General features: G+C 57.7%; 1 protein-coding gene across 1 annotated transcript in view; it reads left to right on the top strand.

Moving 5' to 3' along the window:
- Positions 1-11828, top strand: part of POLR3A (RNA polymerase III subunit A) — a 72699-nt gene that overhangs the window by 52017 nt on the left and 8854 nt on the right. The window contains exons 22-26 of the mRNA XM_078884414.1: positions 427-543; positions 1586-1672; positions 2679-2761; positions 4954-5124; positions 10303-10396. Of these exons, the coding sequence (XP_078740540.1) occupies positions 427-543; positions 1586-1672; positions 2679-2761; positions 4954-5124; positions 10303-10396 (552 nt within the window). The remainder of the gene's footprint in view (positions 1-426; positions 544-1585; positions 1673-2678; positions 2762-4953; positions 5125-10302; positions 10397-11828) is intronic.

Raw genomic sequence — 11828 nt, forward strand, 5'->3', positions numbered from 1 at the left:
ACAGTGACACACACACACACACAGTGACACACACAGTGACACACACACACACAGTGACACACACACACACAGTGACACACAGTGACACACACACACACACACAGTGACACACACAGTGACACACACAGTGACACACACAGTGACACACACACACACAGTGACACACACATCTGTGTGTGTCACTGTGTGTGTGACTGTGTGTGTGTCACTGTGTGTGTGTGTCACTGTGTGTGTGTGTCACTGTGTGTGTGTCACTGTGTGTGTCACTGTGTGTGTGTGTGTGTCACTGTGTGTCACTGTGTGTGTGTGTCACTGTGTGTGTCACTGTGTGTGTGTGTGTCACTGTGTGTGTGTGTATCACTGTGTGTGTCACTGTGTGTGTCACTGTGTTTGTCACTGTGTGTGTGTGTGTCACTGTGTGTGCAGTGTAACTACCCATGCCTTACGGAGTCTGCTCTGAGCTCTTCCCAGCTGCTGCTGAGTGGCCGGGCTGCCTTGGAGAGCTCAGAGCTCATGGAGTGTCACGGGGGGGACTTCCTGCAGGTACCCACAACACACAGTGACACACACACACAGTGACACACACACACACAGTGACACACACACAGTGACACACACACACACACAGTGACACACACACACAGTGACACACACACAGTGACACACACAGTGACACACAGTGACACACACACAGTGACACACACACAGTGACACACACACAGTGACACACAGTGACACACACACAGTGACACACACACACACAGTGACACACACACAGTGACACACACAGTGACACACGCACACACAGTGACACAGATCTGGACAAAGTCCCATGGGTGAGCTCCTCCGGCAGGCAAGGCTGCGTTGGCTGGGTCATGTAGCCCGCATGCCCAACCACCGCATGCCTAAGCAGCTTTTGTTCGGCCGGATCGAGGGGGCTAAACGGGCGCGGCACGGGCTAGAGAAGAGATGGAGTGATGGGTGAGTGGGTGAGTGCGTGAGTGAGTGGTTGAATGAATGAGTGGGTGAGTGAGTGGGTGAGTGGGTGGGTGAGTGGGTGGGTGAGTGAGTGGGTGAATGAGTGACACGGGCTAGAGAAGAGATGGAGTGGTGGGTGAGTGAATGAGTGAGTGAATGAGTGGGTGAGTGGGTTAGTGAGTGGGTGAGTGTGTGAGTGACACGGGCTAGAGAAGAGATGGAGTGATGTGGTACAGGAGGACGTGGAGCTGAGTGGACTTGCCGATGACTGGTACCAGCGGTGTCAAGATCGGCCTCAGTGGAGGAGGCTCGTGAAGGACGCTACTGGGCAGTTGGAGGCAGTCGCCCTCCAACAACAACGGAGGGCGGAGGAGCGACGCTCACAACAACGAGCGGAGCGCCGGGTGGCTAAAGCACAGCAAGTTGGCACAGTAGGGGGCACAGGTGGTGCATCAGCCAGTCGTCTCGGTCATCTCGGTCAGTCGACCCGTGGCACCTGGGTCTGCCCCGTGACCTCCTGCCAGCGGGCGTTCGACACTTCACGTGGTAGCCTCAAGGTGCACCTAGCATGGCACAAGCGTCGTCGTGACGTGTGAATCTGTTTCAGGATCTGCGACTCTTCCTGGAGGCGTACTCAGCGCGCATCCACAAGACACGGCAGAAGTACGGCATCAACGACAGCGGCACCACCACGGTCAGTACAGATACACACAGTGACACACACAGTGACACACACAGTGACACACACAGTGACACACATACAGTGATACACAGTGACACACAGTGACACACACACACACAGTGACATACACACACAGTGACACACACACACAGTGACACACACACACAGTGACACACACACAGTGACACACACAGACACACACACAGTGACATACACACACAGTGACATACACACAGTGACACACAGTGACACACACACACACAGTGACAGACACACACACAGTGACACACACACAGTGACACACACACAGTGACACACACACAGTGACACACACAGTGACACACACAGTGATACACACACACAGTGACATACACACAGTGACACAGACACACAAAGATCCCCCGTATAGCCTTAACAGACTGTAGGGGCAAGTGCTGTTAGCGAGCACCTATGAAGGCCGGAACGGTACATGAGGGGGTGGGTGGCCAGCACCACGCCCGACCGCCTTTGTCTCCCCAGTGGCGATGTTTACACACCGCACCAGGTACTCATTTAAGGCTGAGTCGACCTAGACACACACACGCAGACACACAGACACACATACACAGACAGAGACACACAGACACAGACACACAGACATGCGCAGATGATGATGTTGATGTCGATGATGATGTTCATGTCGATGGTGATGATATTGATGATGATGTTATTGGTGATGTTGTTGGTGGTGATGTTGATGATGTTGGTGATGATGTTGATGATGTTGGTATTAATGTTGATGATGTTGGTGATGATGGTGTTGATGTTGATGATGGTGTTGATGATGATGATGGTAATGATAATGATGGTGTTGATGGTGATGGTTATGATGATGTTAATGATAATGATGTTGATGATGTTGATGATTATGTTGATGATGTTGGTGATGTTGTTGATGTTGTTGATGTTGTTGATGTTGTTGATGATGTTGATGTTGTTGATGTTGTTGATGTTGTTGATGTTGTTGGTGTCTCCACAGCCGAGGATTCTGTACCAGTTGGACCGAGTGACCCCCACCCAGTTGGAGCGCTTCCTGCAAACCTGCCGAGACAAATACCTGCGGTGAGCACATAGCCCTCTGTGTGTGTCTGTGTGTGTCTGTGTGTGTGTGTCTGTGTGTGTGTGTCTGTGTGTGTGTGTCTGTGTGTGTGTGTCTGTGTGTGTGTGTGTGTGTGTCTGTGTGTGTGTGTCTGTGTGTGTGTGTCTGTGTGTGTGTGTCTGTGTGTGTGTCTGTGTGTGTGTGTCTGTGTGTGTCTGTGTGTGTGTGTGTCTGTGTGTGTGTCTGTGTGTGTGTGTCTGTGTGTGTGTGTCTGTGTGTGTGTGTCTGTGTGTGTGTGTGTCTGTGTGTGTGTCTGTGTGTGTGTGTGTCTGTGTGTGTGTGTGTCTGTGTGTGTGTCTGTGTGTGTGTCTGTGTGTGTGTGTCTGTGTGTCTGTGTCTGTGTGTCTGTGTGTGTGTGTGTGTGTGTGTGTCTGTGTGGGTCTGTGTCTGTGTGTGTGTCTGTGTGTGTGTGTGTGTGTCTGTGTGTGTGTGTGTCTGTGTGTGTGTCTGTGTCTGTGTGTGTGTGTGTCTGTGTGTGTCGCTGCTGCTGAGACTGGAGTGTGCCACCAAGAGGTGGGGCCTTACCATCAGCCCCACCAAAACTAAGCACCTGCCTGGGTATTTTGTACCATCGGGCACTCCACCCCCACAACTCCCAATCGGTGATGGGGCAGTTGTGGAGAGAGTGGAGAGTTTCCCATACCTGGGCAGTGTGCTTATGACCGGCTCCAGTTTATCAGCAGAGGTCTCACTCCGAATCAGTCGAGCGGCAATATCTTTTCATCGGTTGCGTAACGCTGTGTGGAAGCTACCTGGTCTGTCGCTCCGCACGAAGCTTCAGGTCTTCTCGGCCACGGTCATTCCCTCCCTTCTCTACGCTTGCGAAACGTGGACCCCCCTAGTGGAGCATCTTCGCCGGTTGGAAACATTTAGGCTGGCCTGCCTACGATCCATCCTGGGTTTAACCAGGCTGGATTGTGTGAGGAGCTCACAAGTCCTTGAAAGATCTGGGCAAAGTCCCATCAGTGAGCTCCTCCGGCAGGCAAGGCTGCGTTGGCTGGGTCATGTAGCCCGCATGCCCAGCCACCGCATGCCTAAACAGCTTTTGTTCGGCCGGATCGAGGGGGCTAAACGGGCGCGGCACGGGCTAGAGAAGAGATGGAGTGATGTGGTACAGGAGGACGTGGAGCTGAGTGGACTTGCCGATGACTGGTACCAGCGGTGTCAAGATCGGCCTCAGTGGAGGAGGCTCGTGAAGGACGCTACTGGGCAGTTGGAGGCAGTCGCCCTCCAACAACAACGGAGGGCGGAGGAGCGACGCTCACAACAACGAGCGGAGCGCCGGGTGGCTAAAGCACAGCAAGTTGGCACAGTAGGGGGCACAGGTGGTGGATCAGCCAGTCATCTCGGTCATCTCGGTCAGTCGACCCGTGGCACCTGGGTCTGCCCCGTGACCTCCTGCCAGCGGGCGTTCGACACTTCACGTGGCCTCAGGGTGCACATGGCCTGGCACAAGCATCGTGGTGACGTCACCGCCACTTAGTGGCGAATGGCGGTTGTTGTTGTTGTGTGTCTGTGTGTGTGTGTCTGTGTGTGTGTGTGTGTCTGTGTGTGTGTGTGTCTGTGTGTGTGTCTGTGTGTGTGTGTGTCTGTGTGTGTGTCTGTGTGTGTGTCTGTGTGTGTGTGTGTCTGTGTGTGTGTGTGTCTGTGTGTGTGTGTCTGTGTGTCTGTGTGTCTGTGTGTGTGTGTGTGTGTGTCTGTGTGGGTCTGTGTGTGTGTCTGTGTGTGTGTGTCTGTGTGTGTGTGTCTGTGTGTGTGTCTGTGTGTGTGTGTGTGTGTGTCTGTGTGTGTGTCTGTGTGTGTGTGTCTGTGTGTGTGTGTCTGTGTGTGTGTCTGTGTGTGTGTGTATCTGTGTGTCTATGTGTGTGTCTGTGTGTCTGTGTGTGTGTCTGTGTGTGTGTGTCTGTGTGTGTGTGTCTGTATGTCTGTGTGTGTGTGTGTCTGTGTGTCTGTGTGTGTCTGTGTGTGTCTGTGTGTGTGTAACTCTGTGTGTGTCTGTGTGTGTGTAACTCTGTGTGTGCGTGTCTGTGTGTGTGTGCGTGTGTCTGTGTGTGTGTATCTCTGTGTGTGTCTGTGTCTGTGTGTGTGTGTCACTGTGTGTAACTCTGTGTGTGTGTCTGTGTGTGTCTGTGTGTGTGTGTCTGTGTGTGTGTAGTTCCCGCATGGAACCGGGGTCTGCTGTAGGTGCTGTGTGTGCCCAGAGCATCGGTGAGCCGGGCACTCAGATGACCCTGAAGACGTTCCACTTTGCCGGCGTTGCCTCCATGAACATCACGCTGGGGGTGCCTCGCATCAAGGAGATCATCAACGCCTCCAAGAACATCAGGTGAGGGTGGTGGTGAGGGTGGTGGTGAGGGTGGTGGTGAGGGTGGTGGTGAGGGTAGTGAGGGTGGTGGTGGTGAGGGTGGTGAGGGTGAGTGTGGTGAGGGTGGTGGTGAGGGTGGTGAGGGTGGTGGTGAGGGTGGTGAGGGTGAGGGTGGTGAGAGTGGTGGTGAGGGTGAGTGTGGTGAGGGTGGTGGTGAGGGTGGTGGTGAGGGTGGTGGTGAGGGTGGTGAGGGTGGTGGTGAGGGTAGTGAGGGTGGTGGTGGTGAGGGTGGTGAGGGTGAGTGTGGTGAGGGTGGTGGTGAGGGTGGTGAGGGTGGTGAGGGTGGTGGTGAGGGTGGTGAGGGTGGTGGTGGTGAGTGTGGTGAGGGTGGTGGTGAGGGTGAGTGTGGTGAGGGTGGTGGTGAGGGTGGTGAGGGTGAGTGTGGTGAGGGTGTGGTGGTGGTGGTGGTGGTGAGGGTGGTGGTGAGGGTGGTGGTGTGGGTGGTGAGGGTAGTGGTGAGGGTGGTGGTGAGGGTGGTGGGTGAGGGGTGGTGAGTGGGTGGTGAGGGTGGTGATGGTGGTGAGTGAGTGGTGAGAGGGTGGTGGTGAGGGTGGTGATGGTGGTGTGTGAGGGTGGTGGAGGGTGGTGAGGGTGGTGGTGGTGGTGAGGGTGGTGAGGGTGGTGAGGGTGGTGAGGGTGGTGAGGGTGAGTGTGGTGAGGGTGGTGGTGGTGGTGGTGAGGGTGGTGAGGGTGGTGAGGGTGGTGAGGGTGGTGAGGGTGGTGAGGGTGAGTGTGGTGAGGGTGGTGGTGGTGGTGGTGAGGGTGGTGAGGGTGGTGGTGAGGGTGGTGATGGTGGTGATGTGAGTGGTGAGGTCGTGGTGAGGGTGTGTGAGGGTGAGTGTGGTGAGGGTGGTGGTGAGGGTGAGGGTGGTGGTGGTGGTGATGGTGGTGAGTGAGTGGTGAGGGTCGTGGTGGAGGGTGGTGAGGTGAGTGTGGTGAGGGTGGTGGTGAGGGTGAGTGTGGTGAGGGTGGTGGTGAGGGTGAGGGTGGTGGTGGTGGTGGTGATGGTGGTGAGTGAGTGGTGAGGGTCGTGGTGGATGGGTGGTGAGGGTGAGTGTGGTGAGGGTGGTGGTGAGGGGTGAGTGTGGTGAGGGTGGTGGTGAGGGTGAGGGTGGTGGTGGTGGTGGTGTGGTGATGGTGGTGAGTGAGTGGTGAGGGTCGTGGTGGGAGGGTGGTGAGGGTGAGTGTGGTGAGGGTGGTGGTGAGGTGAGTGTGGTGTGAGGGTGGTTGGTGAGGGTGAGGGTGGTGGTGGTGGTGGTGATGGTGGTGAGTGAGTGGTGAGGGTGGTGGTGATGGTGGTGAGTGAGTGGTGAGGGTGGTGGTGAGGGTGGTGGTGAGGGTGGTGGTGAGGGTGGTGGTGAGGGTGGTGAGGGTGGTGGTGAAGGTGGTGAGGGTGAGTGAGTGAGGTGGTGAGGGCTGGGTGAGGGTGGTGGTGGTGGTGGTGGTGAGGGTGGTGAGGGTGGTGATGGTGGTGGGTGAGTGGTGAGGGTGGTGAGGGTGGTGGTGGTGTGGTGGTGGTGAGGGTGGTGAGGTGGTGATGGTGGTGGTGTGAGTGGTGAGGGTGGTGAGGGTGGTGGTGGTGGTGGTGGTGAGGGTGGTGAGGGTGGTGATGGTGGTGGGTGAGTGGTGAGGGGTGGTGAGGGTGGTGGTGGTGGTGGTGGTGATGGTGGTGAGTGAGTGGTGAGGGTGGTGGTGAGTGGTGGTGGTGAGGGTGGTGGTGAGGGGTGGTGATGGTGGTGGGAGAGTGGTGGTGAGGTGGTGGTGGTGGTGGTGGTGGTGGTGGTGAGGGTGGTGAGGGTGGGTGGTGAGGGTGGTGGTGGTGGTGGTGATGTGGTGAGTGAGTGGTGGAGGGTGGTGAGGGTGGTGGTGGTGGTGGGTGGTGAGGGTGGTGAGGGTGGTGGTGGTGGTGGTGGTGGTGATGGTGGTGAGTGAGTGGTGAGGGTGGTGGTGAGGGTGGTGAGTGAGAGTGGTGGTGAGGGTGGTGATGGTGGTGGGTGAGTGGTAGAGGCGTGGTGGTGAGGGTGGTGGTGAGGGTGGTGGTGAGGGTGGTGGTGAGGGTGGTGATGGGTGGTGGGTGAGTGGTGAGGGTGGTGGTGAGGGTGGTGGTGAGGGTGGTGGTGAGGGTGGTGATGGTGGTGGTGTGAGTGGTGAGGGTGGTGGTGGTGGTGGTGGTGGTGAGGGTGGTGAGGGTGGTGGTGGTGGGTGGTGGTGGTGATGATGGTGGTGAGTGAGTGGTGAGGGTGGTGAGGGTGGTGGTGGTGGTGGTTGAGGGGTGGTGAGGGTGGTGGTGGTGGTGGTGGTGGTGGTGATGGTGGTGAGTGAGTGGTGAGGGTGGTGGTGAGGGTGGTGGTGAGGGTGGTGGTGAGGGTGGGTGATGGTGGTGGGTGAGTGGTGAGGGTGGTGGTGGTGAGGGTGGTGGTGAGGGTGGTGGTGAGGGTGGTGAGGGTGGTGGTGGTGGTGGTGGTGGTGATGGTGGTGAGTGAGTGGTGAGGGTGGTGAGGGTGGTGGTGGTGGTGGTGAGGTGTGGTGAGGGTGGTGGTGGTGGTGGTGGTGATGGTGGTGAGTGAGTGGTGAGGGTGGTGGTGAGGGTGGTGGTGAGGGTGGTGGTGAGGGTGGTGATGGTGGGGTGAGTGGTGAGGGTGGTGGTGAGGGTGGTGGTGGTGGTGGTGGTGTGAGGGTGGTGAGGGTGGTGGTGGTGGTGGTGGTGGTGTGGTTGGTGGTGGGTGATGGTGGTGAGTGAGTGGTGAGGGTGGTGGTGAGGGTGTGTGAGGGTGGTGGTGAGGGTGGTGATGGTGGTGGGTGAGTGGTGAGGGTGGTGGTGAGGGTGGTGGTGGTGGTGGTGGTGAGGGTGGTGAGGGTGGTGGTGGTGGTGGTGGTGATGGTGGTGAGTGAGTGGTGAGGGTGGTGGTGAGGGTGGTGGTGAGGTGGTGGTGGTGGTGTGGTGAGGGTGGTGAGGGTGGTGGTGGTGTGGTGATGGTGGTGAGTGAGTGGTGAGGGGTGGGTGGTGGTGAGGGTGGTGGTGGTGGTGGTGGTGGTGGTGATGGTGGTGAGTGAGTGGTGAGGGTGGTGGTGAGGGTGGTGGTGGTGGTGGTGGTGGTGAGGGTGGTGGTGAGGGTGGTGGTGAGGGTGGTGATGGTGGTGGGTGAGTGGTGAGGGTGGTGGTGAGGGTGGTGGTGGTGGTGGTGGTGAGGGTGGTGAGGGTGGTGGTGGTGGTGGTGGTGATGGTGGTGAGTGAGTGTGTGAGGGTGGTGGTGAGGGTGGTGGTGGTGGTGGTGGTGGTGAGGGGTGGTGGTGAGGGTGGTGGTGAGGGTGGTGATGGTGGTGAGTGAGTGGTGAGGGTGGTGGTGAGGGTGGTGGTGAGGGTGGTGGTGGTGGTGGTGGTGAGGGTGGTGAGGGTGGTGGTGAGGGTGGTGGTGAGGGTGGTGATGGTGGTGAGTGAGTGGTGAGGGTGGTGGTGAGGGTGGTGGTGAGGGTGGTGGTGGTGATGGTGGTGAGTGAGTGGTGAGGGTGGTGGTGAGGGTGGTGGTGGTGGTGGTGGTGGTGGTGGTGGTGATGGTGGTGTGCTGAGTGGTGAGGGTGGTGGTGAGGGTGGTGGTGGTGGTGGTGGTGAGGGTGGGTGGTGAGGGTGGTGGTGAGGGTGGTGATGGTGGTGGGTGAGTGGTGAGGGTGGTGGTGAGGGTGGTGGTGGTGGTGGTGGTGGTGAGGGTGGTGAGGGTGGTGGTGGTGGTGGTGGTGATGGTGGTGAGTGAGTGGTGAGGGTGGTGGTGAGGGTGGTGGTGGTGGTGGTGGTGAGGGTGGTGGTGAGGGTGGTGGTGAGGGTGGTGATGGTGGTGGGTGAGTGGTGAGGGTGGTGGTGAGGGTGGTGGTGAGGGTGGTGATGGTGGTGGGTGAGTGGTGAGGGTGGTGGTGAGGGTGGTGGTGAGGGTGGTGATGGTGGTGGGTGAGTGGTGAGGGTGGTGGTGAGGTGGTGGTGAGGGTGGTGGTGGTGGTGGGTGAGTGGTGAGGGTGGTGGTGAGGGTGGTGGTGAGGGTGGTGATGGTGGTGGGTGAGTGGTGAGGGTGGTGGTGAGGGTGGAGGGTGGTGGTGAGGGTGGTGGTGAGGGTGGTGATGGTGGTGGGTGAGTGGTGAGGGTGGTGATGGTGGTGAGTGAGTGGTGAGGGTGGTGGTGAGGGTGAGGGTGGTGGTGAGGGTGGTGGTGGTGGTGGTGAGTGAGTGGTGAGGGTGGTGGTGAGGGTGGTGGTGGTGGTGGTGGTGGTGATGGTGGTGAGTGAGTGGTGGGTGAGTGGTGAGGGTGGTGGTGGTGGTGGTGAGGGTGGTGATGGTGGTGAGTGAGTGGTGAGGGTGGTGGTGGTGGTGGTGAGGGTGGTGATGGTGGTGAGTGAGTGGTGAGGGTGGTGATGGTGGTGAGTGAGTGGTGAGGGTGGTGGTGAGGGTGGTGGTGAGGGTGGTGAGGGTGGTGAGGTGGGTGGTGGTGATGGTGGTGAGGGTGGTGGTGAGGGTGGTGAGGGTGGTGGTGGTGGTGGTGAGGGTGGTGAGGTGGGTGGTGGTGAGGGTGGTGGTGGTGGTGGTGATGGTGACCACGCCCCTTGCCCCCCCCCCTCCTCCTGACCACGCCCCTTACCCCCCCCTCCTCCTGACCACGCCCCTTGCCCCCCCCCACTCCTGACCACGCCCCTTGCCCCCCCCCCACTCCTCCTGACCACGCCCCTTGCCCCCCCCCCCCCCACGCCCCTTGCCCCCCCCCCACTCCTCCTGACCACGCCTCTTGCCCCCCCACTCCTCCTGACCACGCCCCTTGCCCCCCCCCACGCCCCTTACCCCCCCCCCACTCCTCCTGACCACGCCTTTTGCCCCCCCCCACGCCCCTTACCCCCCCTCCTCCTGACCACGCCCCTTGCCCCCCCCCCACTCCTGACCACGCCCCTTGCCCCCCCACTCCTCCTGACCACGCCCCTTGCCCCCCCCCACGCCCCTTCCCCCCCCTCTCCTCCTGACCACGCCCCTTGCCCCCCCCCACGCCCCTTCCCCCCCCCCTCCTCCTGACCACGCCCCTTGCCCCCCCCCCACTCCTGACCACGCCCCTTGCCCCCCCACTCCTCCTGACCACGCCCCTTGCCCCCCCCCCCACTCTCCCCCCAGCACCCCCATCACGACTGCCCAGCTGGAGGTCGATGACGACGCCGACTTCGCGCGACTCGTTAAAGGGCGCATCGAGAAGACGCTGCTGGGAGAGGTGGCCCACCGCAACCCTGCTCACGGGGGGGGTGCCCCTTTAAGAGAGAGACACACTGTGTGTGTGTATCTGTGTGTGTCTGTGTGTCTATGTGTGTGTGTCTATGTGTGTGTGTCTATGTGTGTGAGTGTGTGTGTGTCTATGTGTGTGTGTCTATGTGTGTGTGTCTATGTGTGTGAGTGTGTGTGTCTATGTGTGTGTTTATGTGTCTGTGTGTGTCTGTGTGTGTGTGTGTCTATGTGTCTGTGTGTGTGTGTGTCTATGTGTGTGTGTCTATGTGTGTGAGTGTGTGTGTGTCTATGTGTGTGAGTGTGTGTGTGTCTATGTGTGTGTGTCTATGTGTGTGTGTCTATGTGTGTGAGTGTGTGTGTGTCTATGTGTGTGTTTGTGTGTCTATGTGTGTGTCTATGTGTGTGTGTCTATGTGTCTGTGTGTGTGTGTCTATGTGTGTGTGTGTGTGTCTGTGTGTGTGTCTATGTGTGTGTGTGTGTCTATGTGTGTGTGTGTGTCTATGTGTGTCTGTGTGTGTGTGTCTATGTGTGTCTGTGTGTGTGTGTGTCTATGTGTGTGTCTGTGTGTGTGTGTGTCTATGTGTGTGTTTGTGTGTCTATGTGTGTGTCTATGTGTCTATGTGTGTGTGTGTGTGTGTCTGTGTGTGTGTCTATGTGTGTGTGTGTGTGTCAATGTGTGTCTGTGTGTGTGTGTCTATGTGTGTCTGTGTGCGTGTGTGTCTATGTGTGTGTTTGTGTGTCTATCTGTGTGTCTGTGTGTCTATGTGTGTGTCTATGTGTGTGTGTCTATGTGTGTGTGTGTCTATGTGTGTGTTTATGTGTCTGTGTGTGTCTGTGTGCGTGTGTGTCTGTGTGTGTTTGTGTGTCTATGTGTGTGTGTCTATGTGTGTCTGTGTGCGTGTGTGTCTATGTGTGTGTTTGTGTGTCTATGTGTGTGTCTATGTGTCTATGTGTGTGTGTCTATGTGTGTCTGTGTGTGTGTGTGTCTGTGTGTGTGTCTATGTGTGTGTGTGTCAATGTGTGTCTGTATGTGTGTCTATGTGTGTGTGTCTATGTGTCTGTGTGTGTGTGTTTGTGTGTCTGTGTGTGTGTCTATGTCTGTGTCTGTGTGTGTGTGTGTCTATGTGTGTGTGTGTGTGTGTCTATGTGTGTCTGTGTGTGTGTGTGTGTGTCTGTGTGTCTGTGTGTGGGTGTCTGTGTGTCTGTGTGTGGGTGTGTGTGTCTATGTGTGTGTGTCTGTGTGTGTGTGTCTGTGTGTGGGTGTCTGTGTGTCTATGTGTGTGTGTCTATGTGTGTGTGTCACTGTGTGTGTCTGTGTGTGTCTATGTGTGTGTCTATGTCTGTCTGTCTATGTGTGTGTCTATGTGTGTGTGTGTGTGTATATGTGTGTGTCTGTGTCTCTGTGTGTGTGTGTCTGTGTC

This window comes from Lampetra fluviatilis (genome assembly GCF_964198595.1).
Source record: "Lampetra fluviatilis chromosome 45 unlocalized genomic scaffold, kcLamFluv1.1 SUPER_45_unloc_1, whole genome shotgun sequence".
Classification (NCBI taxonomy): domain Eukaryota; kingdom Metazoa; phylum Chordata; class Hyperoartia; order Petromyzontiformes; family Petromyzontidae; genus Lampetra; species Lampetra fluviatilis.